We start from the raw sequence: 26,834 nt of genomic DNA, 5'->3' as shown, positions 1-26,834 counted from the left end.
TTCGATTAGAAGGGTTGTTCTGAGAGCAGGAGAACTGGCGGGTCATCTGCTGTCATTCACACTGTAAAACATACCTGCTATTTGTCTCTAAATCATTTACATAATTGGTATCGTGTTGCGTAGAGAAGACCTGAAGCTTCAAGAACATTGAATTTTCAGGTATCTACATTTCTCCACTCTTCTCTTGGGTCTTTTCCCACCTCCTCTCTCACATCATCCTGTACAGATCATGCGTGTGATACCTGGTTATGATGACAACAACATACTGCTGCTGCCCCCCAGGGTCCCAGGAGAAGGTCTCCCCAAAGAAGTCATTGACTACTACAAGAAGTATTGCTCCCAGCTGAAAGACAGCGGTAGTTTCAGGCGCTCATCGACACTCATGTCATCATTTACTAACAATAAAATCATAAACCTACAGCAGCCCACCCCTTGATCATGACTGTCATCCACACACAAGACTAGGATCAATAATTCCCCATAAATATATTATTGTTTTCACGTGACTATTGCAGCTTTTCCACTACACGGTCCCGGCACAACTCGACTCACCTCGGCATGGCACGTTTTTTTTGCATTTCCATCAACAATTGTACCTGGTACTATACAGTAATGTAAAACCAACCAAACCCATGCCGAGGAAAGTCGAGTTGTGCCAGGACCATGGCACATGGGATGATTAATAAATCAGCCCACTTCACTTTTTTCCGAATTTGCATATCTTTCACATGCATGTGGTTATTACAGATTAATCGAGTAATCGTTTGGTTCAGATGTAACTATTGATCAGTGTTTGTCAAACCTGGAAATGATGATTCTCTCAAATGTTTTGTTTGGTCCACAAACAATTATTAAGTTTTAATGATTTCTTTGTTCTATGGAGCAAAGAAAATATTCACATTTAAGAAGCTAAAACGATCAGAAATCATGTTTTAATAAAGAAAAATCCCTAAAAACCAATAAATTGATTATCAAAATAGGTGACGATTCATTTAACAATCGAAATGAATCGAATAATTGTATCACCCCTAGTTAGGCCTGTATGCTGAGCTGCTGACACTGGATTCTTACACATAACATGTCACAGATATATTGCCTGCTATATAAAAGACAAAAATAACACATCATTTAAATGCCGTGGCTTTGTATCATGCCTTATAACAGCAATTTTAAACGGAATAGCAAAACTTATTTATATTTAATAATGCAGCTCACACTTGGAGAATTGCTGACCTACACACTCTACTGTGTACAAGCTTAATTTTCCTCTTAAATGCATTTCAGAGATCTCTGCAGAGATAAGCAGGAAGGGACCAGGTCTGTCTTCAGCCACAGGCAAAGGCATTGCTGTCATTGTCTATGGCGCTCCACTGACAGGTACAACAACAGTGATTATGAATTACTATTACTATGAGTTTGTGGTGACTATATGTGCATGTGAAATATGCATCTGAATATCTTATTATTTCTCCGTCTTGTTCCCCAGATGGGTCATACACAGCGATTGCTGTGGCTCAACACTACGGAGGGGCGTGTCTGACTGTTGATGCTGTGGTCACAGATGTGCTGAAACATGGCACTTCTCCTATCGCTCGCAAGGCAAGGCAGCTCTACGACTCTGCTGCTAGTGTTTATGGGAAGAACGCGGGTAAGTGTAGCAAGACTTTTGTGTATAGAACACAAAGAAGAACACATATACTATACTGTTAATATACTGTGTAACATTCTAATCAACAGTGCAATGTTGTTCAGGTTAATATAATAAAACTTGTGAAATAATGTTAAAATAAAATAATTGTTTAAAAGTTAAAATAATGCACAATACAAGCATTTTGAGTCCCAAGCGTGACTAATTTTGAATTACCGTATTTTCCGCACTATAAGGCGCACCGGATTATAAAGCGCACCGGATTATAAGGCGCACCTTCAATGAATGGCCTATTTTAAAACTTTGTCCATATATAAGGCGCACTGCATTATAAGGCGCATAGAATAGACACTACAGTAGAGGCTGGGGTTATGTTATGCATTCATTAGATGGAGCTGCACTAAAGGGAATGTCAACAAAACAGTCAGATAGGTCAGTCAAACTTTATTTATAGATTACAAACCAGCGTTCTGACAACTCCGTTTACTCCCAACATGAATAAACAGCTGTTTTATGTGATGTGGTATTTCGTTTATCTTTTAACAACAGCAGGGTATAACATGTAGTGCAACATTTATATCACATTGTGGAGGGGAACTTTTCCTGGATTCAATAAACACGTAAAAAACAGTCTGATACTGTTACGGTAAATCAAACGTTAGTGCTATCACAATATAGTAACACTCGAAATAGTGCAAAGCAATAACAATATATAAATAACTCAACGTTGCTCAAACGTTAATGTCACACAACACAACACACAAAATAAACATGTAAAGCTCACTTTATCAAGTTATTTCTCATCCGCGAATCCCTCGAATTCTTCTTCTTCAGTGTCCAAATTAAACGGTTGGGCGAATACGGGATCCAACATGCCCGGCTCCGTCTCGTCCGGATTATACGGCGCACTGTCGGCTTTTGAGAAAATTTGAGGTTTTTAGGTGCGCCTTATAGCACTGCGCCTAATCATTTTTTGGACACTTCTTCTATTGAAAGCTACCGGTTCAGTAGAAACAGCACCACCATGGCATCACTTTGCAGCCCTTTCTGAGCTTTCAGTTGTCGCCAGCGTTCAACCGATGCACCAATATTCACTCTCGTCTTGGATCGCTCTGCATAAGCCGTTTTCTTGGCAGTAGCTTTTCCCAAAAAAATGATCTCCCACCCTACCTTTAAGTCATGATTTAAATGTGTCAATGGTGTATAGGCTAGGGCAAGTAATGCATACATGAAGGTCCAAATGAAAACATCTACTTGTTTCCATTGAAGGTCTCGCAAAACATGTATCTTCAGTACACGCTGAAGCCCGACATTCAGCTCACAGATCAAGCTCTCTGCGGGTCTCTTCAGCCGCACGTGAGGCCGAAAAGCCGTACATGGACCTTTGCCTGGTAATTTCCTCGAGTCCTGTATCGTCAATAATTGTTTTATATGTTTTTTTTATTTAATTTTGGTAGTTGTATATAATTTAGGTAGTTGTATATAATTATGATTAAGACTTTACTCTGCTTCAGGGAGGAACTGTGACCACACTCTGCCGACTGTTACCTGACCAGCTACTGGTTGATATCCTGGCGGAAAGATTTCAGGTAAAAACGTACACTATTTTTCTGTGTGAGAAAGTGGACAGCAGTTGCTTTTATTGTGCGTTTTCGTGTCTGTCACAACAGACCTTTTAGGTCACGACTGAGCAGGTGAGGCAGAAGAAGCACTAAATCGAGACCACGTCATACAACAACGCTACGACTTGAAAACACCGTGAAACGTTTCAGAAGTGAATTCTGCTGCTAAAAATAAACATTGAATGTTCAGTAGGACTTTACAATCTTATTTTAATCGCTATTACAATTTTGGCTTGGCGTGAACAAGATTGTGCAGTATTTAAAATTCTTGCTGCTGCTGCTGTTTCCTATTTCATGCAGCTCCAATTCATTTTCCTGGATGGAGTCTGGTCTGAAGTCACACTACATTACAGATATACAACAGATAACTTAGTACTGTAGAAACACACATCTACAGAAAGCATTGTGTGTGTATACTGTAAGGTGGGGTTAGAGGCGGGAGAGACCAGGTCATCAAACGCAGGGTCCTAGAGACCACAGACTAATTTGGTAGTTACTCACAAAAGTTTTTTTGGCAGTGTAATGCCTTTTTTTCTACACCAACATTCTAATTCTAGTACTAGTGTGCATGGCAATGTGAGTTCATCACGATACAATACGTGATACATGGTCCACAATACCAATAATATCACGATACAACGATTCTTGCACAAGGAAGGAGGATGGTGCATCACCAACTCGACACCCTTAATAATACATTTTAGATTTAGAAGACTAAACATTGAAAATATAAAAATATTGTAGCAGCATATGTACATCTATGGACATACAGTTAATTATATGGACACCCATGTACAAGTATCGTTTAGTCTGCATTGTCGTGCAATAGCAGCCTTTGTGTGCTTTAATTGCAGTTTATCAAAAGGAGAATGTGGGAAGAAAGCCCTGACAGCCAAAAAAGATTCAAGATTCAATACTTACCATGTCGACATAGTCGATTGGCATTTGCTTCAGTGGGGTTCATGCACTGACTCACTTAATGCACTGCACAATAAAATGAATACATGAGGGTAAAATAAAATCCAGGCCATAAAACAAGATAATGAAATAGTAGTAAAGCAGACATCAGATAAAGTGTATAATGCATGTTAACATGTGTTTGAGAATTATCTTTATTATGAGTTTGTGCTCTCTTTGTCTTTGTTATTGTGACAACAGGCAAACGACTGTCACCGTGGCGTCGTGATTGAAGGTCTGAAGTCAGTGTTCACCGAGTCGGTGGCGAGCACACTGCAACTTGTCCTCAAGGCCCTCAAGAACCGCAAATACATCTACGCGGTCAACTTGTACGACTCCTACACTGCCAACTTGATCGAGGAGAAACGGAAGGAAATAAAGGAGAAAGAAGAAGCCGGCTGTAATGGAGAGATGCCGACCGTGGTGGAGAAAACCCACACTTCAAAAAAAGGGGAACAGGTGAACTCTCACATCCCTGCTGCCGCCGTGATAGAGGAAACGCCGAAGGAAAGAGAAGAGGAAGAAGACAGCTGTGCATCGTCAACGCCAACTTCAGAGGACAACCAAAGTGAAAGGAAGCGAGACGGGGTCAGTTTGTCCGACAGCAACGTCCCAGACGTGGAAGAGGAGAAGGGAAAAGAACGGACGGACGGCACAGCTGCAAAACACCAAAGAAGAAGAAAGGAAGACATGGTCAGCTTGTCTGACTCCTATGCTTGTATCATGGCACAGGACAAACCACAGAAACTTCAAGGTAAACAGTCCACCAGCACATAAGCACACGCACACACACACACACACTCACTGGTTTTCGTGACATCAGAGGACATTACATTGACTTCAGCCTATCTTTAAAACATGTCTTCACCTTAAAATGTAATAGTTTACTCTATGGGGACTTGATTTTTTTGGATAGTCCTCATAATGTGAGTGTGTAAACAGATTTCCCCACAACATAAGGAATACCAGGTACACACGCTCACACACACACACACACACACACACACACAATATTTATGAAACCTGTGGAAATGTGTTGAACTCAGAGCCTCTGCCAAAAGGCAGAAATAAAAGCAAAATTATTTGGAATCCACTGGCACTGGAACAGTTTTAATAATATACAGCATACGATCTCTCGTAATATAATAATCTGATTCTTTTTTTTTTTAATCCTCTTTGTTGTCACTACAGGGTCTCATGCACAAGCGGAAGACGAGTCACAAAAGAGAACAGACATTACGAATATGTTATTACGAATGCCCGCTGTCATGAAATACCAACAAGACCACCCACCGCCAGCACCACCGGCAGACTCTTCTCATCACCCAGACGCACAGGAGAAAGAAGAGGTGAGTAGAAATACAGTGCACCGTCTTCTAACCAACACGACCATCCTCTTTTCTCTCCACTGGTGTCTACTCAATGTTAGAATTTAATGTTTGTTTTTAAAGCTCTTAATGGCCTTGTCAGTGTTGTTCAGTAGTAATAAAATAAATAAACAGATGTTGCACCCCATGTCACGTTTTGAAAATAGCAACTTGTTTCAACACACACAACTATAAAATCAAGTATTTCCATATACATTCTCTATTTCATCTTCAGGCAGAAAATTGCTTTGTTTGAATCTTGTGTCATTTAAATAGGCCTCATTCATGTTTTATGTTTTTTTTAATAGTAACAACTTGAAAACATACATGTTTTGTCTTCTGTCATCACCTTTGCTTCTGTGTCCAGGCTCTCGTGAATGAGCTGCTGTCCCTGTTCAGTGCATATAAGCTGAGTAAGATGCAGGTGGAGCACATTCTGCAACACTGGGACCGGACCCAGGCAATGCTCCTGTTTCCTGTCCCCCAAGAAGAAGCCCCACCTGTGCCAGAGGAGGTGGTAGTTGACAAACGGGTCAGTTTGCAGCTTAGAAATGGGTCTAAGTACACCAGGAATGTTGGTTGGGTTTTGAAAATCGCCCTAAATAGACATGGGTCATTGCAAGTGCTTGAATTTTGTGCAAGAACGACGTCTCCCTTGTCTGTTACGACGCCACCTGCTGTTTCATGCCCTGTCTCTCTCTCTCCACCATTTGACGTGAGATTCCACGCAGAACAATGAGCGAGTCGTGTTAAAGCAAGAGAGAGAACGTGACGACATGGGGCCTGGGAAATGAAAATTCCAACAGCTCTGTCTCACCAAAGACAATTAAAAGACTGATTTGACCAAGATCCCAAGGACAAACACTTGGGAGAAGCCATGGGAGAAGTGACTCTTTCAAGTTGCCCTCCCATCTTATGCTGTGTCAGTACATTTGGTCCTTGAATTTGAGGGAATTGATCCTGAAAAGTCCTTGAATTTGGTCTCAACCAAGGTGTGGGAACCCTGATTTCAGTGTTAAGAGGAAGGAACCCTGTACTGCAGTGTTAAGAGTAACAATGAAACGTCTTACACAAAACTTTTTGTAAAATACTTCTACTACTATTACTAATAATAATACTTAAGACAAACATGTTGAGCATTATTACCACAGCTCGATCCCAACAATCTCCTCATTCATAATCCTGTGTACACAGAACTTTGTTGACAAGAAAGGCAAGAAAGCCAATCCCAAGGCAGCATCTCCGATGCCAAGTCAGATGATAGTGCGATCCGAAGCAGTCAGTGACAGAGCCAAGTTGCCAAAGAACTACATCCCGCTCATTGTGCTGAATTTATCAGCGACAGATGGTCCACATTGTGCCGAAAATCTGCTCAAAGGCACTGCCCTGCCTTCACTGGATGAGGTAGTTGAGTTTTTTTTGTCATTAATCCTAATTCATAAAGTTTATTTATGACTCAATTTTCCTTAAACCGTCTCCTTTTTCTTCTTCTTTGATGTCCCAATAGGTTCTGGACGATTTAGGGCTGGGAGCCACCATCTCTCCCACCGTCACCCTGTCAATATTCCCTTTTCCCAAAGACAGACAGGAAACAAACAATCAACCCATCTGCGACTGTTTCACCCTCCTGGATCCTTCAGGGTTGGACAAACACAGTGAAGAGATGAAAGACTTGTTGGAGGACGTATTGTCTTTAAAGGTAGATGTGGTTTCACGCTCAGAATGATTTGTTTTCAAGAGCGACGAGATTAACCAGTACTTTGCTCTTATTAACTACTAAGTTACAGACATTTACTTAACTGTGCTGCAGCAGGGACACAGGGGAAACCTGATTGTAGCCGCTGAACAAAAGACTCACCTAATTTACACCCACAGAGTTTCTCCTCTTCATACATTATATAGATGTTAGTATAAAATATTGAATGAGAACTAAATACAACTGTGCAAAAATTACAACTCCTGAGTAAAGAATTACAGAGTCTCACCATGATGCAAAAACACACAGAAAAGAGCTCCCACTTTATTTAAAATTGCAAAAATGAGGAAATGAAGTAGAGAAGAAGAACAGAGAGAAGAGCAGACTGCTGCTGTGAGGCTGCAGTACGTATGAGAGAGAAAGGGGGAGCCAGAGAGCAGGACTGTAGCTGTACTTGCTGAACTGTGACTAAAATGGTTAAAAATGTCACTTATTTACATGTTTGTTAACCATGTGGTTTGAAACCAGAGCGTTTGCATTTATATGAAGCAGGTTGACACGTGTGCGTGTTTGTGTGCGTGTGTGTTCCGCTCCTGCATTGGACACGGACTCACATGGACACGGACTGCTTTAGGTGGGATCAAAGCAGGTGAAACTTTCATGTACGTTTACTTTCAAAGGACAAGGATAAACGGGGTCGAGAGTGTCAGAGGGCCAAACGTCAAGCATCAGCCAAGGCTAAACCAAAGGGCTCGACCCGGTGTATGCTCCCCGTCTCCGCCAAGATTGACTGCAATGAACAAGAACAACACCTGGGAATCTTAGAGCTGAAACGTCAACAGAGGCGAGCGTGAAAAAAAAATACACTATATTTGTTGTCTTTTTTTGCATTTCTTTCCCTGTTTATGTTACTAACTGTGTGTGTGTGGACGTGCAGCCTGAAGTCATTCCGCTGGGTTATACCTGCAAAGAGTGAGGTGGTCCTGAAGATCTGGTTCTACTCAGACTCCCTGGGGACGTTCGAACAGGTCTTCAACTTTGAGTTGGTGGGGAACCTGAGACACTACAAGCTGCTCTGCCGAGGAGTCTGCACTTACCCCGCCATCTGCCAAAACTACATGTTAGTCAGCATTTTTGTTTTTGGGGTTTATCACAGATTAAAGAAAAAAAACATAAAACAAACAACAATTTCTTTCAATTAGTTGGGATGGCTGAGTCAGCAAGTCCTAACGTTTGTTTCCCCATTCTCTTTCTTAGCTGGGAAGTCTCATTATTATTTGGGAAGAAATATTATTTATTGCTATTATTTTTTGGTTTCTCTTTTCTCCTACATTTTCACCCAATTCCAAACAATTCATACGTCAAATTTATTTGGCCAATTCAGGACCTTTTCTCTCGTTATCATAAAACTCTTGACAACATTTTGACTGGACTTGGACTTATTTATCATGTATGTTTTCCCCAGGACTCTTTTTGCTCACAGTAAAAAGGTGCCACAAATTGAGGAGGGGCTGCACAAGACCTACATCATCAATCCTGGATACTTTGAGTTTGGGCCATTAATTTGTGGCAAAACCAGAGAGAGGTAAAGGGACGTAGAGTAGAGTGGTGGAGGAGAAAACATCATGTGTGTGTGTGAATTTATCATTCTTTTTTTTAATGCTTATTCTGTATTCTCTCTGCATGTTTGTAGATACAAGGAAAATGAGTTTCCAGAGAACACAGAGAGGTTTGTGATTCAGAACAATTCAGGCATGGAGGCGGAGGTTCAGTTCCATTTCCATCACGACCACCAGGCCGCCACATATCTGCTGGATCCCACAACCATGACTCTAAAACCGTACCAGAAGAGGGTACCGTCACGCTGTCCGCTAAAAAGAATGTCCATTGATATTAATCGTACAAAAGAGCTAAATTAAAACAAGTCACTCCTGTTTTTTCCAGGATTTGAAAGTATGGGCCTACCCAACCAAAGTGGGACACTTTAAGGACAGTGTTGTGTGCTGCATCAAGGACAATCCAGACGTGGTGGTCATCAACATCTCATGCTGGGGCGCGTGGCCAGAGCTGGAGCTGGAAAACAAACATATGCACTTTGACAGGATTCTACTGCACAGGTAAATGTGTTTTTTAAAATGTAGTTTTAAAAGTGAAGTGATTTTTTTATTTGGCCCTGAAGTGGAAATTACAACAACCACAAAAAGAAAAAGCACAGCAGCAAATCTCAGTCAGAGTGCGAGACTGTACTCAAAGGTCTTCCAGGAAAAGCACTAAAAGAACAACTCACCAGCCTGTATAGTGTTGAGTATATTATACTCCATATGTGTCTTCTGTGGAGATGTGTATCTGGAAAAGAATGATTTATTCATACAATGTGTGAAACTTAGAGGATAAGGATAAATGACAACTAAACAAAGTTAAATGAAAAACTCTATATGAACACAAAAAGACAACATTTCAGTTTTGTTTTAGTCATTGTGTTTTGCACTTCAAGGCCACCATAGATGTTCCTAAAGCTCTACAAAGAGAGCGAGCAGCATGAAAAAGTAAAAAAATACTGTACAAAAGTTAAGGGACAGTAGCAATTATTGACTGTCTAGGCCCCTCGTGGGTTTCTCTATTCCTTTTTGCTTTTTTCCCCTCTCTCTGTAGGCGAGAGAGCCGCAGCGTGACGCTCCATAATAAGACCGCTCTGCCTGTGTCATGGAAACTGCACGGTTTAGAGGACTTGGGTGATGAGTTCAGTGTCCCAGAGGATCACGGAACCATCTTACCTCACACCTCTTACCCGCTGACCGTGCACTTTGGTGCCAAGAGGCCGCTCCACATCAAGAAGCTCCTACGACTAGAGGTAAACAAACATCACGACAGTAGCGGTAAATACTCAGTGCCAAATAGTTCCAAGCACATACGTGTGGAGCTTTAAAACACGTTCATAACAAGGTTGTTCAAAGATGTGGAAAACTTGGTCAGATAGAGATGCACAGAGATAGTTTTATGTGTATGTAAAAGTGTCCGTGATGTGTTTTGTTTCAGGTGTGTGACGAGGCCAACATTCTCGGCATCGTAAACACCGAAAACATAAAGGTGTCAGCTGAAGCCTACGATATAAATCTGGCCATCTCACCAGGTAGGACACAACAAGAAAACAACAACTCAATAATAATAATAATAATTATTATTATTATTATTATTATTATTATTATTATTATGGTCAAAAAAATTATCTTACAAGTGCTCTATAAATACACAACTAGTCTCAGCGTTGTGAGTCAGGCAGACATTTTTATTTATAAAGTACATTTTATACACAAAAGCTACTTTTCAGTAAGATTTAAAAACAACATATAGGCAAATTATTGATGTAAATCAATGCAATTTTTAAATTATAAAAGAAATGATAAGCTTCATTTAAAAGTGTTAAAAAGAGGTAAAAGGAGTAAAACTATTCATGCAAGAATTAAAAAAAAGGTGTTTTCCATTGAGTGTCTAAGTTTAACCCCTGATGTTACTAACAGAATATAATAATAGAAGTTAATTTACTATATGCTGCTCTTTTGTGGTAGATGGATGTCTGGATTTTGGAACCATCAAAGTCTTTAATGAGTCCAAAATGACTCTCAAGATGAAAAACCAAGGAAAATATGAAATTGCCTACACGTGAGTATCATAATACAGCAACAATAAACCTACTCCATGAAATTTTCTTTATGTAAAACATATTTATGTCACCATATGTTTTTCTTTAACATTTATTCTTTTCTTAACTCCAGGTTTTCAGTGAAACGAACAAACTCAAACCAGCCAAAGTTGGACTCCATGTTCACCGTTTCCCCCCAGTACGGTTCTCTAAAGCCCCACGAGAAGGCCACAATAGTGTCAATTATCTTCAACCCCACAGCAGAAGTATCACTCAAAGAGCAAGCTGTGCTGCCTTGCCAGGTCTCAGCCTAAACTCTGTGTTTTTTTTAATTAACTATATAAACAGGACGACAACTATATAAAACACTCACTAAACTTCTCCTCTGCAGGTGATTGAACCGCACATTGGGAGCGTCGGTGAAATCATAGCCATGTTATCCTTCAAAGTTTCAGCTCAAGCCGTCTTCTCCAGGTGAAAGCATGACTCATAGTGTCTGTCATCCTTTTTATGATAATATGCTCTAGTTATCAAAAGTGATGTATGTAAAATATGTACGACAAGACGCTGCACTTCACTCAGCTTTACACTGTGTTAATGTACAAAAACATGCACAAATAACTGCCCCATTGCCTGTTTTATTTTCGTAAAATAACCTATTTGGTTAATTCTGAGTGTATAACAATAAGTGGATATTGAGAGTAAAAGTGTGTCTGCTTTAAAACACCAGTGTAGCATTATCACAGGACGAGAGGAGACAACAACAGCAACATTAACAGACCATAAAAATGTTATATACGTTAAATATCCATCAACAAAGTGTATAAAAGGGAGGGAGAGATAAAGTGTTAGATAACCTTGGCTGAAATTCTCTGTTTTTAATCCTGGCATCAGCTTCCTCTTTGCTTTTCACCATCTATACCCTTTCTTAATGAGGCGTTTTTGAGGGGGATACTGAGGCTTTTTAGGCTCAGTTTTGTTGCTTAGCAGCTTGCTGCTGTCTGCTCACTGCTGGCATCGCCGTGTGTTGAAGTGCTACTAGCTGTGTTACTAGATGGGCAACAGTGGGTGGCGCAACAGACCAATACACCACACAGAAATGCAGTTTGTGGCCCGCAAATTAAAGTTTGTTTTGTGAATAAAGTCTGCACTACAGGTATCATTGAAGCCAGTATTATAATCTTTTATATACTTTTTTTTTTTTCCTCAATCTCTGATGACAAATCGTGAAAATTTGAGGTCTAATATCATAATATTCTTACATACATTATATCACCTTTTAACAAATTACAGTACAGTCAATGCCAATATTGTGATGTGTAGCATCCCGCTTTAAAACATTTTCAATTTCTTTCTTCAGGTACAAGATCTCACCTGCCCATGAGCTCAACTTTGGTCCACTGGTCTATCATGGCAGCAAAAGAAGCCAGAGCTTCATTATTGTCAACAACGGACTCTTTGAGTACAGTTTCGCCATCACCAACCAATCTCCACCGGCTCTGATCCCAGACTCATCTATAGTAGTGAGGTAGGAGAATAGAACACACAGTATACATACATATGTTTCACTGACTGGATAAAATGTGTGGCCTTTTTGAAGTTGTGTCATGTTAATGTAACTCTGTCACTGTGTCTTGGTCTCAGGGGTCCAGTTAAGAAGATACAGATGAATGCGGCCAATTCCAGAGCGAGGCGTGAGTCCTTACAGAAGGACACTAGTATTGTACAGGTAAGAGAGTGACAGTTGTTGTTTTGTTCTTGTGCTTGTGGTTTTTTTTTTTGTAACTTATGGTTCTCTTTCAAACCTCCCTCTGTATCTCACTATGGGAAACGCCCTCTGCGTGACCGATCATGGAAGCTCCAATGACACCACGTCTGTCATACCAATCAGCTCGAGATGCACGGGCCAGCTCGCCCCCCTTATAGTGCCCTGCCCAAGTAGGGCAGTGTTGTGAGATACCTCACTTGGTTATCAGAGAACTGGGGTTAGGTGAGTAACCTAACGTTCTCTTTCAAACCTCCCTCGGTATCTCACTATGGGAGATACAGCCCACTCCCGGATTTGCATTCTCCGAAGCCTACAAAGCCGCGACCCGTGGTGGGTCAACACCCTAAACCCTCCCCAGGGGCTAGCACGCAATCAACCTGAACCCACACTCAGGACTGAATGAGCCAGAGAAGTCTTTGTCACATCCATCCTGTAAAATTGAATGAACGTGTGTGCGGATGCCCAGCTGGCAGTGGCAGAAATATCCTTCACTGATACGCCCCTGAACAGGGCCCGCGAGGGGGCCATGCCCCTGGTGGAGTGGGCTCCTGCAAACGGTGGTGGGTGAAAAGCGAGCAGCTCAAGCGTGGAACAGCTGTAGGCAGAATCACTAACCTAAGGCACAAAAGCCGGGTTAGGACGCAGTATCACCTTCCCATAATCTGCGGAGAACTGCAGACATGAGACGTGCACAAAGCATGAAACTCACTTATCCGTCTAGCTGAAGTCAGAGCCAGCAGCAGGATAGTCTTAAGGGAGAGTACCTTTAAATGAGCAAATTCTAATGAGAACCGTGGGTAAAGAACCGTGGGTAAATCCCATGACTGGACCAGAGGTTTACGCACGGGCCGCAGGCGACGCACACCCCTCATAAACCTCCTAATTAATCAAAACCTTCACCCCAGCTCGCCCACTCTGCTCTGCATCGGCAAACCGTCTTGCTGCCCCCTTATGAGAGGATCGCAGAGGCATTCACAGAACTTGAGACTGTTCACTGTCCTAGCTCCCTAATGGTCGAACGAACGTTACGTGATTAACCTAACGTTCTTATGAGCTTCCATCGTGTCTTTCCTGTGCCATTATGAGGATTGTTGTCATTGTAGTACGTGATAAACACTCGCAGCTTAGCAAGAGAGATTCTACCAACGATTTGACGGTATCTTAAAGGCATGTTATCCCTTATCTCTGGTTGTTTGTAACGGAGCTCAGTGGCTTACAAATCTGATTATCCCTAAACTAATTAACCATAATTTAGTTCAAACTTTGAACTCTGAAACACAATTTATGTTTGTTGAAATCATCTTGAAGCCAGCATAGCCATCAATAAATCTGCTAGGATTTAAGGGAAATTAAATATGGTGCTGTAGGAGTCTGTAAAAGTTTGCAATGGCAGCTTCTGCAATCGATGTAATCCATACAGCACCTCCTGTTTGTTTGCTCTTTAAGCATACGTGTGATCCGTACCTAAGTCCTCAGGATAATTTCAGTTGGGGTGTAGGCTTATTTACGTCATACTTCCTGTACTTCCTGGGTTTTTAAAGTGGAAGACTATCTACATCTCCCTCGATCTCTTCTCATGTCTGACTCCCATGTTCTCATGAACCTCTCCTCCTCTCCTGTGTCTGCTCTAGAGCCGCCTTGCCATGGGCATCTTCTCGGTGACTCCCTGCACTGGAAACCTAAAGTCCGGGTGTCAGCAGATGGTGATAGTGGACTGTGCCGCTGATCAGCTGGGCAGCTGGAGCCAGGGTTTGCTCATCAACATCACTGGCCGTGATCCAGCAGACCATCCCAACGGTATACCGTACAAGCTGCTGGCTGAAGTCTGCAAGCCGAGTAAGTCATCTTGTGGTTGGATTCTATCTGGGTTCCTGTGTCTTCTGACACAGGAAAATGTGTTACTGACCACCTCTAATGACATTTGGTTTTAAATGGGGTTTTAAATTGTGTAAAATTCAGCAACATTCTCTGCTCCACACATTGCCCCACATGCTTCAGTGTGGACCAAAGTCTGCAAACATCACTGTTTACTGAACATCTGCTCTTCTCTCTGTTCTTCTTCTTCTCTACTTCATTACCTCAACTATTTAGGAATCTTAAATAAACCGGCATTTCTTTGTGTTTTTACACCGAGGACAAAATATAATAAGAATAGATGCAATTATTCATGCATGAATGATAAATTGGTGATAAAGTTTGTTGAGGGTGTATTCATGTCATTATAGTGTTTGAGGATATACATCCTTAAACATGCCTAATATATTCTGAACAGAAGACTGGAGTGAAACTGTTTTCAGTCTTAACTCCATACTTCTTTACTCTAGTTTTCAGTTTTTCCACATGTTCTCAGACACTATTCTTTAGCATATATAATTGAAATGCAGTTATTCTTCAACTGTGCAAATACTGCAAAAAATGCCTCTAAAAAAACAAGAAAATTAGGAAAATTACTTGTTTCAAGATATTTTTTAGTATCTTTAGCTTTCATAAGTAAATAAGTCTAAAAAATGGTGTGATTAGATAAATACACTGAATTCAAGTCAGTTACACAAGTACAAATTTAATTTGTTTTGCTGTAAACTGGAGGATGAAGTGAAGGACAAACCTGGAATGACGACCTGTCACATTTTCTTCTTTTAACATGATTATTTTTTCAAATGTTTCTGAAGGCATATTGTTAGACGTGGCCTCCGTGTTTGAGGAGCACCATCTGTGCCACACCAGCCAACAGCTCTCCTCGGAGGAGTTCAGCGACGCCGAATGCATTTACGTCCTGGACGAGAACAAGTTGATATTCAACAAAGTCCTGGTCGGACAGACTGGCCAAGCTCGCATCAAACTCACCAACAACAGCAAAGTGCCCTGTGTGCTCTTCATGTGCCTCAAATTGGGCAGCTGCAAGGTAATGTGTCTAAAGCTTCAAACTCATCGTTGATTGTGTTACAGTAGGTTAAAAAAAAAATGTCTGTGTTTTTTTTTTTACAGGCGTCGCGTAACGTGGACGTTTTTGATTTATCTACTACGACACTGACCCTTCCCAGCAAGTCTCACACGTTTGTTGTGGTCACCTTCACACCGCGGTCTACACAGCTGTACAGTTCTCTGTTTGAGGTGGCAATGGAGGGAGCCAGCAGGTATATATACAACTGTGTATATTGCAAGGTTGATTCCTGTTTGATTTTTTTACTGACCGTTTCGTTCTTTCTTTCTTTCTTCCGGCTGGATCCAGAGCGACACCTTTGGTTAAGAACAAGGTGCTGGAGTTTGACCTAATGGGGGAGGGCAACCTGCCCAGTGTGTGCGTGGTGCATCCGTCGCTGATGAACAGCAGAGGAAGTCTACTGTTGCCGTTCAGACGCGTGTTACTCGGACAGAGGCGTTCCCTGCCTCTGGTGCTGCTGAACGATGGGAAATATCCAGCCCAGGTGAAATATTTATATCCTTTTGGTCGTTTTATTTTGTTTTTATTGTAGTGAGAACTGTGTGGACTAAGCTTTTTATTTGATGTGCAGGTCCAGATTGACTTGCAGGATAAACACGGTGTTTTCACCCTCGAATCGACTTCTGACTGCAGCTCCATCTACACTGACCTGGAAGGCGACGATGACTCCGGTAACGCTCTGTGTACAGTGTCATACAACCAGTCTTTACTACATTAATTAAGAAGCACACCAACACAATATAAGACCAATACTATTTTTACTTTAGTTAGGTTCTGAGTTATCAGAAGACTTACAATAAACCTTACACTGTAAAAACTGAATGGCTGGTGAATGAACTGGTAATGCTCAAATAAAGTTAAGTTGATTCAAACTTCAGTTAGCAAGTGATGTGAAAATTAAATTGTAAAATAAAAAGGTTGACACAACTAAAACTAATTTCTAACACTCAAACAGATAGCAATTCATGAAATTGGCAACACTGAAATTAAGTTAATTCAAACTTAAGTTAGCGAAATTAAATTCTTCTTTTTTTCTTTTTAGTTAGTCAGCTGTTTTCCTTTTTCAGTGTCGCTCAAGATTATAAATATTCACTTTGCAAAGATAAAATAAGTCAAATTTTTTGACTAGTCTCGTAGAAAATGTATTTGTTGCCACTACAAAACCACATGTCAGAGACCAGACAGTAAAACTGGGCAAAATTTAACTTTTTAGTTGTTCTGGAGCCATAAGGTCTTCTTATTTGTCAAATTTAGAAAAATTGTGGGCAGAAATATTGTTTTAAACTAAAATGTCTGTAAGTTAATGTTCCTGTTCCTCCACAGACAATCAGGCGGTGCGCAGAGCCACCCTGACGCTGAACGTGAATGAACAGGTGGAGTTTGAGGTCAGTTTTTGCTCCAACGAACCCCTGAGTGTCAAGGCCAAGATGACGCTGCAGGTGGAGGACAACAAGCAAAGCAGGACCATAATAAAAGTGACCGGGGAATCGCACCCAGAGATGATCTCTCTGGACAACATCAGCAGGTGTTTGCAGGAGATGGATCAGGAAGATTATGAGAAAGGTGAGAGAATGACAGCGGAGGACAGCATGGAAACATGGAAGTGTGTGTGTGTGTGGTTTTTTGTTTTTAATCCATCTACTAACCTTATGTCGCTCTCTCACAGGCAGCTATGAGGTGCTGAACTTTGGCGACTGCCACGTGGATTGTCGTTATGAGGAGAGATTCACTATGACCAACCACAGCAGCAACCAGGCAATGAGGTTCGAGTGGCCTTCCCCTGGACACCATATCATCTTTTCCCCACAGGTACAGCAGTGAATGAGGGGAAGACGTGGTATTTAGAAGCATTTGAATTTGTAAAAACCTGTCCCACTATGTCTTAGATTCAAAGACGGTTTGATGATGGTGAAGAAATTTTCAATCCCAATACTTTGGGATTGAAAATGTTCTATTTACTTCTATTTACTTTGCTTATAATATCTGTTATAATCACACGGTGACAGTAGGTTTTCTTAGGATGACGCTGTTGTTTACTCTGTTACAGGTGGGACACCTTCACGCCGGTTGCTCTAAGGAGGTGACCGTCACCTTTAGCTCCGGCCAGCCGGTGACGCTGAACGGCCGGGCAATGATATGTAAGCTCCACCAGTTAGTGTTCCAGCAGCCAATAGACCAGGTGCCCGACTGGGACGACCAGAAGAAGACCGTGCAGTGGCTGAGTGACTCCGAGCCCACTTCAGGAACACAGTCACAGCAGACCGAGAGGAGGAAGGTACAGATCTCACCTGTGACCAGAACACAACCTTTTTATTTTAGTTCTTCTTACTGTTTTAATTGTTGTAGTTATACTACCCCGAAATTACCTTCTGTAAACTCGAAATCTACCTTACATACCATAGGAAGATGAGGCTGGCGTCCATTTTTCAGTTGAACAAGGTACCCAACCCCCATTGCTCCCCAGGCGCTACTCAGTGTGGCAGCCCACTGCTCCTAATTCTAGGATGGGTCAAAATGCAGAGAATAATTTCCCTAAGGGGATTAATAAAGTATCTAAAATTAAAAAAATTTTTTATGAAAAACAACAATTCATACAATCAGGTGATTGTGCACCTCGAATAACTTAATTGTCATAATTATCATAATTTTATCTCCAATTTTTACCAAATACAAATACCTTAAATCTACCTTACGTACCATAGGAAGATGAGGGTGGCGTCCATTTTCAGTTGGGGGAAAAAGAGCAGGACATTTTGATATTCAAAAACAAAACTATATGTAGTAGAGATGTGGTTGAATGTGTCCCTAAATATCTTTTAACAGCATTTGTTTCACATAGCTTCCATGTCATGACTCCAAGTCATGACAGATCAGATTTTGTCCCAAAACAAAGAGAAAACACACCTCTTTTTGTAAGATTTTAGAACTTCTTATGTTTAAATTCATGTTCCGAGATGTTGGACAAAGAGAGCTAGAGAGAGCAGTGGTACCTGGTCACAATTTAAGTCACGTTTGTGTCTGCAGGTAACAAAGACAGAGCCGGAGCCCGGCTGCTCAACGCTTCACGGATCAGAGCGGGAGCTGGAGCTCCGAATCAAAGCAGCTTGTGACTACGCCAAGTTCACCTGCAGCAAGGACAGCATCAACTTCAGAGACACGCTGCTTTACCAAACCAGAGTCGGGAAGTACGTCTACGTCGGGAATTACTCTTACAAAATGCATCGTTTAACAGATTTAAACTAAACTGGATACTACTGAGTTTAATTTCCACTGTGTGTGTGTGTGTGTGTGTGTGTGTGTGTGTGTGCGTGTGCAGCCTGCAGATTGCTAATCCCGGTAATGTCAAAGTGGAATTCCTCTGGAGAGTCCGCATGGAAGCAAATACCAGCAATGTCAGCAGTGACCAAGAAGGTAGAACAAGAACACTTCACATTATTGAGTTTACTTATATGGGTGGTTATTTGTGGGTTACACAGTCAATTAAAGACCATTTTCTCACCACAACACCGATCGTGTAAGGCTGGTTTTCCGCTAACAGACAGTAGAGGGAGTAGACGAGCCATTCAACCATCACAATGACTCCAAAGCTTTTAAATTAGATGAAATGATCATGAATTGATATGAACATGTGTGGCTGCGTTGTCTGTTACAGAAGAGACGTCCATTCCTGGACAGGAAAGCGACGCATCAGAAGCGGCCAAGACCGAGGCCGGTTCTGCCAGCGCCGTGTCCAGCCAGCTGCCGTCTGCTCTGCTGGAGAAACCTGAGGTGCCGCCGTTCAGTGTCGAGCCCGAGATTGGAGCCATACCGCCTGGTTCCACGCAGAAGTTCAGAGTTCACTTCTCACCTCTGGAGGTGGCCCACTTTCATGGCAAGCTGCTCTGCAGGTGAATACAATGTCAGGATTAAAAAAAAAGAAAAATTAAACCCACAACAGTGGAAAAAACCCCACCACACTCTGAAAATGACTTTACTTAGATTTATTCATGAGTTCAGCTGTGAACACGTTTCCAATTGAGCTGAGTGAACCTGAGGGAGCCACGGGCGAAATGCGCTGTTCACTCATGAATAAATCCAACTAAACTCATTTCAGACTGCACTGTTGTTGTTGTTTTTTAACTCTTATTCTTAAAGTAAATACATGTGTTTAGGATTCAAATATATAGGAAGAGACACAACTTATAAATTATCTAAACAAAAAAAACATTGAAGTTACGTGAAGGAAAAGGAGCAAGAAAAGGTATTTAATTTTGTAGCTTTTACCCCATTTTTACCTACTTTTTTCATTACTAATATCATCAAACATAATGATTTCTTGTTATGTTTTGTGTTACAGTGTTTAAAATCTAACATTTATTGGTAAAGTTGTATGTTACAGCTGAATATTCCTTCCCTCGCCCTTTCCCTTCATCAAAACTCAAAAGATGTTTAGTTTGTCCACTGACGCCTGATGTCAATATAAAAGGCTCATTCTACAGTAATGAAAAACAACAATTCATACAATCAGGTGATTGTGCACCTCGAATAACTTAATTGTCATAATTATCATAATTTTATCTCCAATTTTTACCAAATACAAATAATTTCACCACATTTTACACACTGGAACTTTAATATACAGATTAATAACATATACAAAGTAACAACTAAACCAATTCTATAAACAATTCATATGTATCTTCACCCAGACTTTCTTCAGATATCAGTATCCAGTATCCTCTTTTACATCAAGGATAACAGGTTTGTTATAATATGTGCATTTCTTTCAGTATTCCAAACCTGCGGAAGGGGGATAAGCCTCCCGTTATTACCGTGCGGGGCAGCAGTCTACTTCCCTACTTCCACTTTGACCTCGAGGACTCGGACTACATCAGCGCGAACCGACGCAGCCCTGAATTCAGGGACCCTCACGACCGTGAGACGAGGGTCATCGAGTTCAACGCCGTGGGCCTTTCTGTGTCAACGAAAAGGTACTGAAAGAGACATAGACCATTTAATACATGTACTGTAAAATATCATACCTTTGGCCATGAAATACAAGTTAATACGTTTTTATGTTTGGTCTCTATTATCTTCGAGAATTTAGAGTGGTTTATTTGAAGGGTTTTGGTTTAAAATAGGGAAGTGGGGTGTCTTCAAAAAAGAGGCAGATAGTGTAACATTGTTCTTCATATTTTTGCTCATTTAGTGTGATTTTAATGGAAAGCTTGTTATTAATAGTGCAGACAAGGGAAACATGTCTGTAAAATCTATTTTTAAACACTAGTAACTGACTGAAAGGTACAAACTGTATAGGTAAAATGTATAAAATTGAGGTAAAGGTAGAAACTTTATAGATACAATGTATACAATTGAGGTAAAGGTAGAAACTTTATAGATACAATGTATACAATTGAGTTAAAGGTAGAAACTTTATAGGTAAAATGTATACAATTGAGGTAAAGGTAGAAACTTTATAGATACAATGTATACAATTGAGTTAAAGGTAGAAACTTTATAGGTAAAATGTATAAAATTGAGGTAAAGGTAGAAACTTTATAGATACAATGTATAAAATTGAGTTAAAGGTAGAAACTTTATAGGTAAAATGTATAAAATTGAGGTAAAGGTAGAAACTTTATAGATACAATGTATACAATTGAGGTAAAGGTAGAAACTTTATAGATACAATGTATAAAATTGAGGTAAAGGTAGAAACTTTATAGGTAAAATGTATAAAATTGAGGTAAAGGTAGAAACTTTATAGATACAATGTATAAAATTGAGTTAAAGGTAGAAACTTTATAGGTAAAATGTATAAAATTGAGGTAAAGGTAGAAACTTTATAGATACAATGTATAAAATTGAGTTAAAGGTAGAAACTTTATAGGTAAAATGTATAAAAATTGAGGTAAAGGTAGAAACTTTATAAATGAAATGTATACAATTGAGTTAAAAGTAGACACTTTATAGGTAAAATGTATAATAATTGAGGTTAAGGAACAAACTTTATAAATGAAATGTATACAGTTGAGGTAAAGGTAGACACTTTATAGATACAATGTATAAAATTGAGGTAAAGGTAGAAATTTTATGGGTAAAATGTATAAAATTAAGTTAATGATATAAATCGAACAACTTGACCGTCTGTGTTTTATTGAGTTGAGTTCACTGGTGTTTTGAAGGCAGCAGTTGAACTTTTATTTTCAAGTTCAACCTCCTTGGAATCGGTTACAGTGTTTGTGTGTTTTCTTTGTTTACTCCACAGATCTTTTGCTGTGTTAAACCCGACCAGTGAACCGTACCCGTATGAGTGGAAGTGTAACGACACGGAAACCAGTTCATTTCGCTGTCTCACCCCATGTGGAACCATCCTGCCCGGGAGGAAAGTGGAGGTAATGTAAAGACTTATCTTATCTCGTAAAAACATTTCTCCTCCGTTTCTCCTGCAGTCTGTCCTCATTTTCACCTCAACTCATCTCTCTCTTCATTTTCCATCTTATTACTCCCTCACTGTCATTGTCCTCATCTCTCCGCGTGTCCCCACTTTAACATGATGAATCTAATCAGTATCTAACTGCGCTGGTCCCTCTGTTTAATCCAATCTCATTTTAATGTAATCTTGTTATAGCACAGCTCATCTGATCTAATCTCTTCCTGCTTTCATTCGTCTCCCTCTAACCTGCTGTACTTTGATTTGATTTATTATGCACAATAAAATACACCCAAAAAAAGACAATTTGCCTCACAGTCGAGGCAAATTGTCTTTTTTGAGACAAAATGAAGGCGTAAAATGAATGTGTGTGCGTGCAAGTACACCCGAGGTCTCAAAAACCCCCGTCCTCCCCAATTGATTTCATGTGGCCCACCAATTAATATTAAGTGACAGATTAATTTTACAGCATAAATCATGTTTTCAGAAATAAGGAGTGGATCTGGGGAGGACACTTGTCTGTCCCCAGGTCATCCAAACATCCCTGAGGCCTTCATATTGTCCTCTGGGGTCTGAGGAGGCACAGAGGATAATTCTGATAGAGCTGATGATGGTGCTGTCATCCCCTGAAGTATCATTCTCTCCGTTTGTGTGCAGATGTGTTTTGAATACGTCGTTGAGGAGCTGGACGTGGTCGAATCGTACTGGAGCTTCGTCACAGAGACTCTGTCGCTGTCCACGCCCTTCCTGTGTGTGGGAAACACCAGAGAGCCTCTCGTGTATCTCAGCAGACCTCACCTCGACTTCGGGGAGCTGATCGTTGGTAGGTGACGAGTAAAAGTATTACACAGTAGTTTCATGTCCAAAAAGTCGAGGAGTCTAGACTTATTTAATCCTAGCCCTGCTGTTACAACCACCTTTGATTTATTTGTTTCATTTAAGATGATGTTTGGGCTTTCATTATCCTGTTTTTTTAAATCTTGCATTTATTGGTGTCATATTTTCATTATATAAATAAAACAGATGAATTTCACCTTCTTGAGTAATTTTCCTGACAAATGATCATGAAAATGCTGTAAACCTGTTGTGTTTCTTGGTGTTTTATGACAGTTGGTCTTTGTAATATGGCATTAATTTTTGTGTCTCTTCTTCTACTTCATCACTGTTACTCCAAGTAAGCCTTAATGGGGAAAATATTAATTTTACTCTTTTATAAATGAAAACAATACAAAATACAAGGTTTGAAAATGTTAAATTACAGCAGTGCTTCTCAATTGTTGATCTCGGCGACTGTACATTTTCTAAGATGTAAAAAAGTAGCTGCTCTTGAGCTTATGCACGAATTTCAAACCACTGAATCTCACAATTCCTCAACTTCCTTCTTCAGTGGTATTTGAAAAATGCCGGTCCAATGTTTACTCACGTGTGGCCCCGCGCTCGGTCAGACAGTCACTTCCTCTGACGACGGTGGTTCTCTCTGCTTCCTTTGTGTTGAACGTCTTAAATGACGCTATCACTGCCTTGATCTTACGATGTTTGCGCAGTGCCGTAAAGCACATTTGTGTTTCTCCGAACTCCTCCAGATCTTCCAAGGCTGGTTTTCCACTACCAGACAATAGGGGGCAGTAGAGACATCGCTCATTTAACCATCACAATGACTTAATTAGGGTAAAAATCCTGCATAGTTCTGGTTTAAATGTATAGTGTTTGTGTGTGTGTGTGTGTTTAGGTCGTCAAGTGGAGCAGTCGGTTCTCCTGGTGAACGTGGAGGAGGAGCCTTTCGCCTTCTCAGTCCTGCAGTCGTCTCTTCTCTGTGAAGCCCTGATGTCCAGCCTCGTTGTGCTGCCCATGAGCGGCATAGTGGCTCCTCAACAGAAGTTAATATCACTGCAACAAACAAAATATTTATCACTGTAAACGCAACAAGAACCCTGTGGACTCATTCTTCTCGTCAACTCTTTGGCGCAGGTTGCCCTTGACCGTGTCGTTCACACCGTGCCGCGAGGGCTACATGAGCTTCAGGTTGGTGGTGAATGTGAAGAGGAGGTCAGAGCCTCTTAGTCTCCCCGTCAAGGCCGACTGTTTCCCCGTGAACGCTTTGGTTCAACTCAAGAAGCCGGACGGGAGCCTCAGAGAGATCGCTTCCAATCACCAAGACACTGTGGACTTCGGCGTGGTCAGCGCACTCTCCTTGCAGCATCACACTGACGTGCAGACTCCCGCGTGACGCTCGTCTTTTGTTTCATCCGCAGGTGGCCGTGCTCGAGCAGTCCACCTTGGACTTCTTGGTGACCAACGTGGCGAGGCTCGGCGTGGAAGTGAACTTTAACCTCACGGGTCCCAGTAAGATGCTGAGATACTTGGAGTTGAAACCAAAGAGTGCTTCTATTCTCGTTGGAAGCCAGCAGGAGGCGTCACTCGTCTTGTCCCCCAGAGCGAACTGCATTCTCCACGACGTCCTCATGAGTATCAATGTAGGTGATCGCTGAGATACGAGGGAACACAGCTGTCAAGAAACTTTTAGCACAAGACTTTGACTTCATCATCCTGAAGCCTTAAAGGTCCAGTGTGTAACATTTAGGAATATAATAATTAGTATATTTTAAAATACAACACTGTGGATAAATGACCCACACACCATGGTTAATGATGGTAGTAAATGGCAAATTGTATCAAATTTAACAAAAATAAAAGAGAAAAAAGGGAAAGGAAGAGAGATGATAATAAAAAAAAATAACTTTAATGAAATAAAAACTTCCCTTGCCCCTCCCCTCACATCCCACTCTGCTTTGTTTTCCCTTGTCCCCTCTGTCTCCTTTAATAATCCATATTATGTATTTGTTTATTCTGCTTTTGCTGGCTGCTTTCAAAACATATGTGTTTAATTGAAGTTTTGGTTTTGTAGCCTTAGAATGAGTCTTTCATCGGTGTTTCATAGTTTACAGAGGCAGCCAAGAATAACGTGCAAAACCGTAGACCTTTTAAACGGCTTGTCGAAGCTATAGTTTAATCCTGTATTTTTATTTTTCTCAGATAAAGCACGGACCGACATTTACCTTTGCCGTTAAAGGCAAAGCTGAGGCACCAAACCTCGAGTTCTCCTTCACCAAATACAACTTTGGCAAGTGCTTCCTGTACCGTCCTGGCATGGTGCCACCGTCCCAGACTCTCATGATCTGCAACAAAGGCGAACTGGATGTCAGGTTTGTCTGAGAGTGTGTTTCTGTATGTGTTTTTTTTTACTTTGTTTTTGTGAGTTTAAAACCTTAAAAGCTCTCATGCTTCCCTTCTTCATCAGTGTCCAGTGCCAGTTTGAGAAATCCTCCTGCCTGCGGACCAACTTCCAGCCGGACGTTTTGCCCCCCGGCGGCTTGATGAGAATGCCAGTCGACTTCTGTCCTCAGGAAACGCGTGGCTTTTACAAGAAGCTCACGTTCGTCTTCAACAACTGTGTCACAAAACAAGTGGAGGTAGAAGGACAAGGCATCGAGTTGAAGGTGATCATAAGACGTAAAATGCTCCTGGAGTTCACAGCGGCCTTAATTGTCCTATAATGCATGCCATATTAAAAAGAATTAAAAATAATACTCATTTTAGTGACACATTTTCAGAAACAAGTAGTTTTAATTATCCTGTGTGTGTGTGTGTGTGTAATTTTGTGCCAGTTGGAAGTGGAGAATCCGCTGCAGAGGAACATTAAACTGGGATCTGTGACGCTGGGTCAGAAGGTGAAGAGACAAGTGCGCCTGATCAATCGCAGCGTTTCAGACGTTTCCTTCACTCTGATGATCACGACAAACACACCAGTGGATCCAAAGGTGAACAACAACAACAACACACACACACACACACACATCGTAGACATAATGCATTCCCTAGCCCCTTACCCTAACCTTAACCATGACCAACCCTGCCCTTAACCTAACCACACTTCAAATCTTAGACTAAAACATCCAGTTCCTCAGAAATTAGGTTCTGCCTAATTAGGACCAGGTTTTGGTCTCTTTAAGGACTACTGGTCCTGGCAGGTTCAGTGTTTATGCAAGGAAAGAGGTAGCAAATACAAGTACACAGACACACACAAAGCTTTACAGTTTAAAACTCTCCTCTCTCTCTCTCCTCTCTCTCCTCCTCTCTCTCCTCCTCTCCTCTCCTCTCCTCTCCTCCTCAGGATCTGACAGTGAACCCAGGAGGTGAGCTGAACCTGAAAGCCGAAGGTGGTTCTTGTAACGTTCAGGTCCAGTTCTGGCCTCGTCATTGTGTCCCCCTCTTTGAGGCAAAGGTGGTGGCGGGGTTTTCAGGCCTGTTACACCCTCTGCTGACCATCCACGGCTGCTGCCAGTAGTTTTTCCTCAGTTGCTTCATCACATCGTGGAGAAGTGTAACATGCACTACATTTACTTCTGTTTTAACTTATGAAAACACGTGAATAAATGACGCTCTTCTGCAGATGAACGTGTTTCTCTTTTTGTCAGGGCCTTCAAGACCTTCTCTGCAGGACCTACCAAATGTTGATTTAATGTGTTTTGTGGGATTTACTTTACTGTCTTACACATATTACGTCTTCTCAGAGCGTCCCGTGCTTCTTCACTCAGTCTCAACTTGATTTGTGGTCACGAGGAAACTTCTTCTAGATCCTGCTTTTCTTCACCATCTTCACCATCTTCTCTGAAAAGACACAAAACATCGGTTCAACACCATCAGTTTGCACCACTGTTTCACTGTTTTACACCTCCAGTCCAGTCCAATCCATCCACAAAAAAGTATTGTTACTGTCATGTTT

The 26,834-nt window shown here is 41.1% G+C and overlaps 1 protein-coding gene across 3 annotated transcripts in view; it reads left to right on the top strand.

Moving 5' to 3' along the window:
- hydin (HYDIN axonemal central pair apparatus protein) overlaps positions 1-26,500 on the top strand; it is a 72,519-nt gene extending 46,019 nt beyond the window's left edge. For all 3 annotated transcript variants that reach the window (XM_044035756.1, XM_044035755.1, XM_044035754.1), the window contains exons 36-78: positions 227-356; positions 1,285-1,377; positions 1,487-1,648; positions 2,918-3,039; positions 3,163-3,237; positions 4,429-4,981; positions 5,419-5,576; positions 5,962-6,126; positions 6,789-6,998; positions 7,102-7,293; positions 7,971-8,134; positions 8,228-8,410; positions 8,756-8,875; positions 8,984-9,143; positions 9,235-9,407; positions 9,943-10,141; positions 10,327-10,420; positions 10,857-10,950; positions 11,064-11,232; positions 11,322-11,404; positions 12,291-12,458; positions 12,575-12,659; positions 14,330-14,534; positions 15,368-15,600; positions 15,684-15,832; positions 15,928-16,123; positions 16,211-16,310; positions 16,963-17,202; positions 17,306-17,448; positions 17,687-17,914; positions 18,664-18,824; positions 18,956-19,050; positions 19,292-19,526; positions 20,409-20,609; positions 21,887-22,013; positions 22,709-22,874; positions 23,781-23,928; positions 24,020-24,227; positions 24,304-24,525; positions 25,085-25,254; positions 25,350-25,548; positions 25,717-25,869; positions 26,223-26,500. In XM_044035756.1, the coding sequence (XP_043891691.1) occupies positions 227-356; positions 1,285-1,377; positions 1,487-1,648; positions 2,918-3,039; positions 3,163-3,237; positions 4,429-4,981; positions 5,419-5,576; positions 5,962-6,126; positions 6,789-6,998; positions 7,102-7,293; positions 7,971-8,134; positions 8,228-8,410; positions 8,756-8,875; positions 8,984-9,143; positions 9,235-9,407; positions 9,943-10,141; positions 10,327-10,420; positions 10,857-10,950; positions 11,064-11,232; positions 11,322-11,404; positions 12,291-12,458; positions 12,575-12,659; positions 14,330-14,534; positions 15,368-15,600; positions 15,684-15,832; positions 15,928-16,123; positions 16,211-16,310; positions 16,963-17,202; positions 17,306-17,448; positions 17,687-17,914; positions 18,664-18,824; positions 18,956-19,050; positions 19,292-19,526; positions 20,409-20,609; positions 21,887-22,013; positions 22,709-22,874; positions 23,781-23,928; positions 24,020-24,227; positions 24,304-24,525; positions 25,085-25,254; positions 25,350-25,548; positions 25,717-25,869; positions 26,223-26,396 (7,305 nt within the window). In that variant the 3' untranslated portion in view covers positions 26,397-26,500. The remainder of the gene's footprint in view (positions 1-226; positions 357-1,284; positions 1,378-1,486; positions 1,649-2,917; positions 3,040-3,162; positions 3,238-4,428; positions 4,982-5,418; positions 5,577-5,961; positions 6,127-6,788; positions 6,999-7,101; positions 7,294-7,970; positions 8,135-8,227; positions 8,411-8,755; positions 8,876-8,983; positions 9,144-9,234; positions 9,408-9,942; positions 10,142-10,326; positions 10,421-10,856; positions 10,951-11,063; positions 11,233-11,321; positions 11,405-12,290; positions 12,459-12,574; positions 12,660-14,329; positions 14,535-15,367; positions 15,601-15,683; positions 15,833-15,927; positions 16,124-16,210; positions 16,311-16,962; positions 17,203-17,305; positions 17,449-17,686; positions 17,915-18,663; positions 18,825-18,955; positions 19,051-19,291; positions 19,527-20,408; positions 20,610-21,886; positions 22,014-22,708; positions 22,875-23,780; positions 23,929-24,019; positions 24,228-24,303; positions 24,526-25,084; positions 25,255-25,349; positions 25,549-25,716; positions 25,870-26,222) is intronic.
- Positions 26,501-26,834: the final 334 nt, after the last annotated feature.

Source organism: Solea senegalensis, linkage group LG10 (genome assembly GCF_019176455.1).
Source record: "Solea senegalensis isolate Sse05_10M linkage group LG10, IFAPA_SoseM_1, whole genome shotgun sequence".
Lineage (NCBI taxonomy): Eukaryota > Metazoa > Chordata > Actinopteri > Pleuronectiformes > Soleidae > Solea > Solea senegalensis.
Note: the sequence above shows the minus strand (reverse complement) of the source record. Positions and strands in the feature narration are given on the sequence as shown.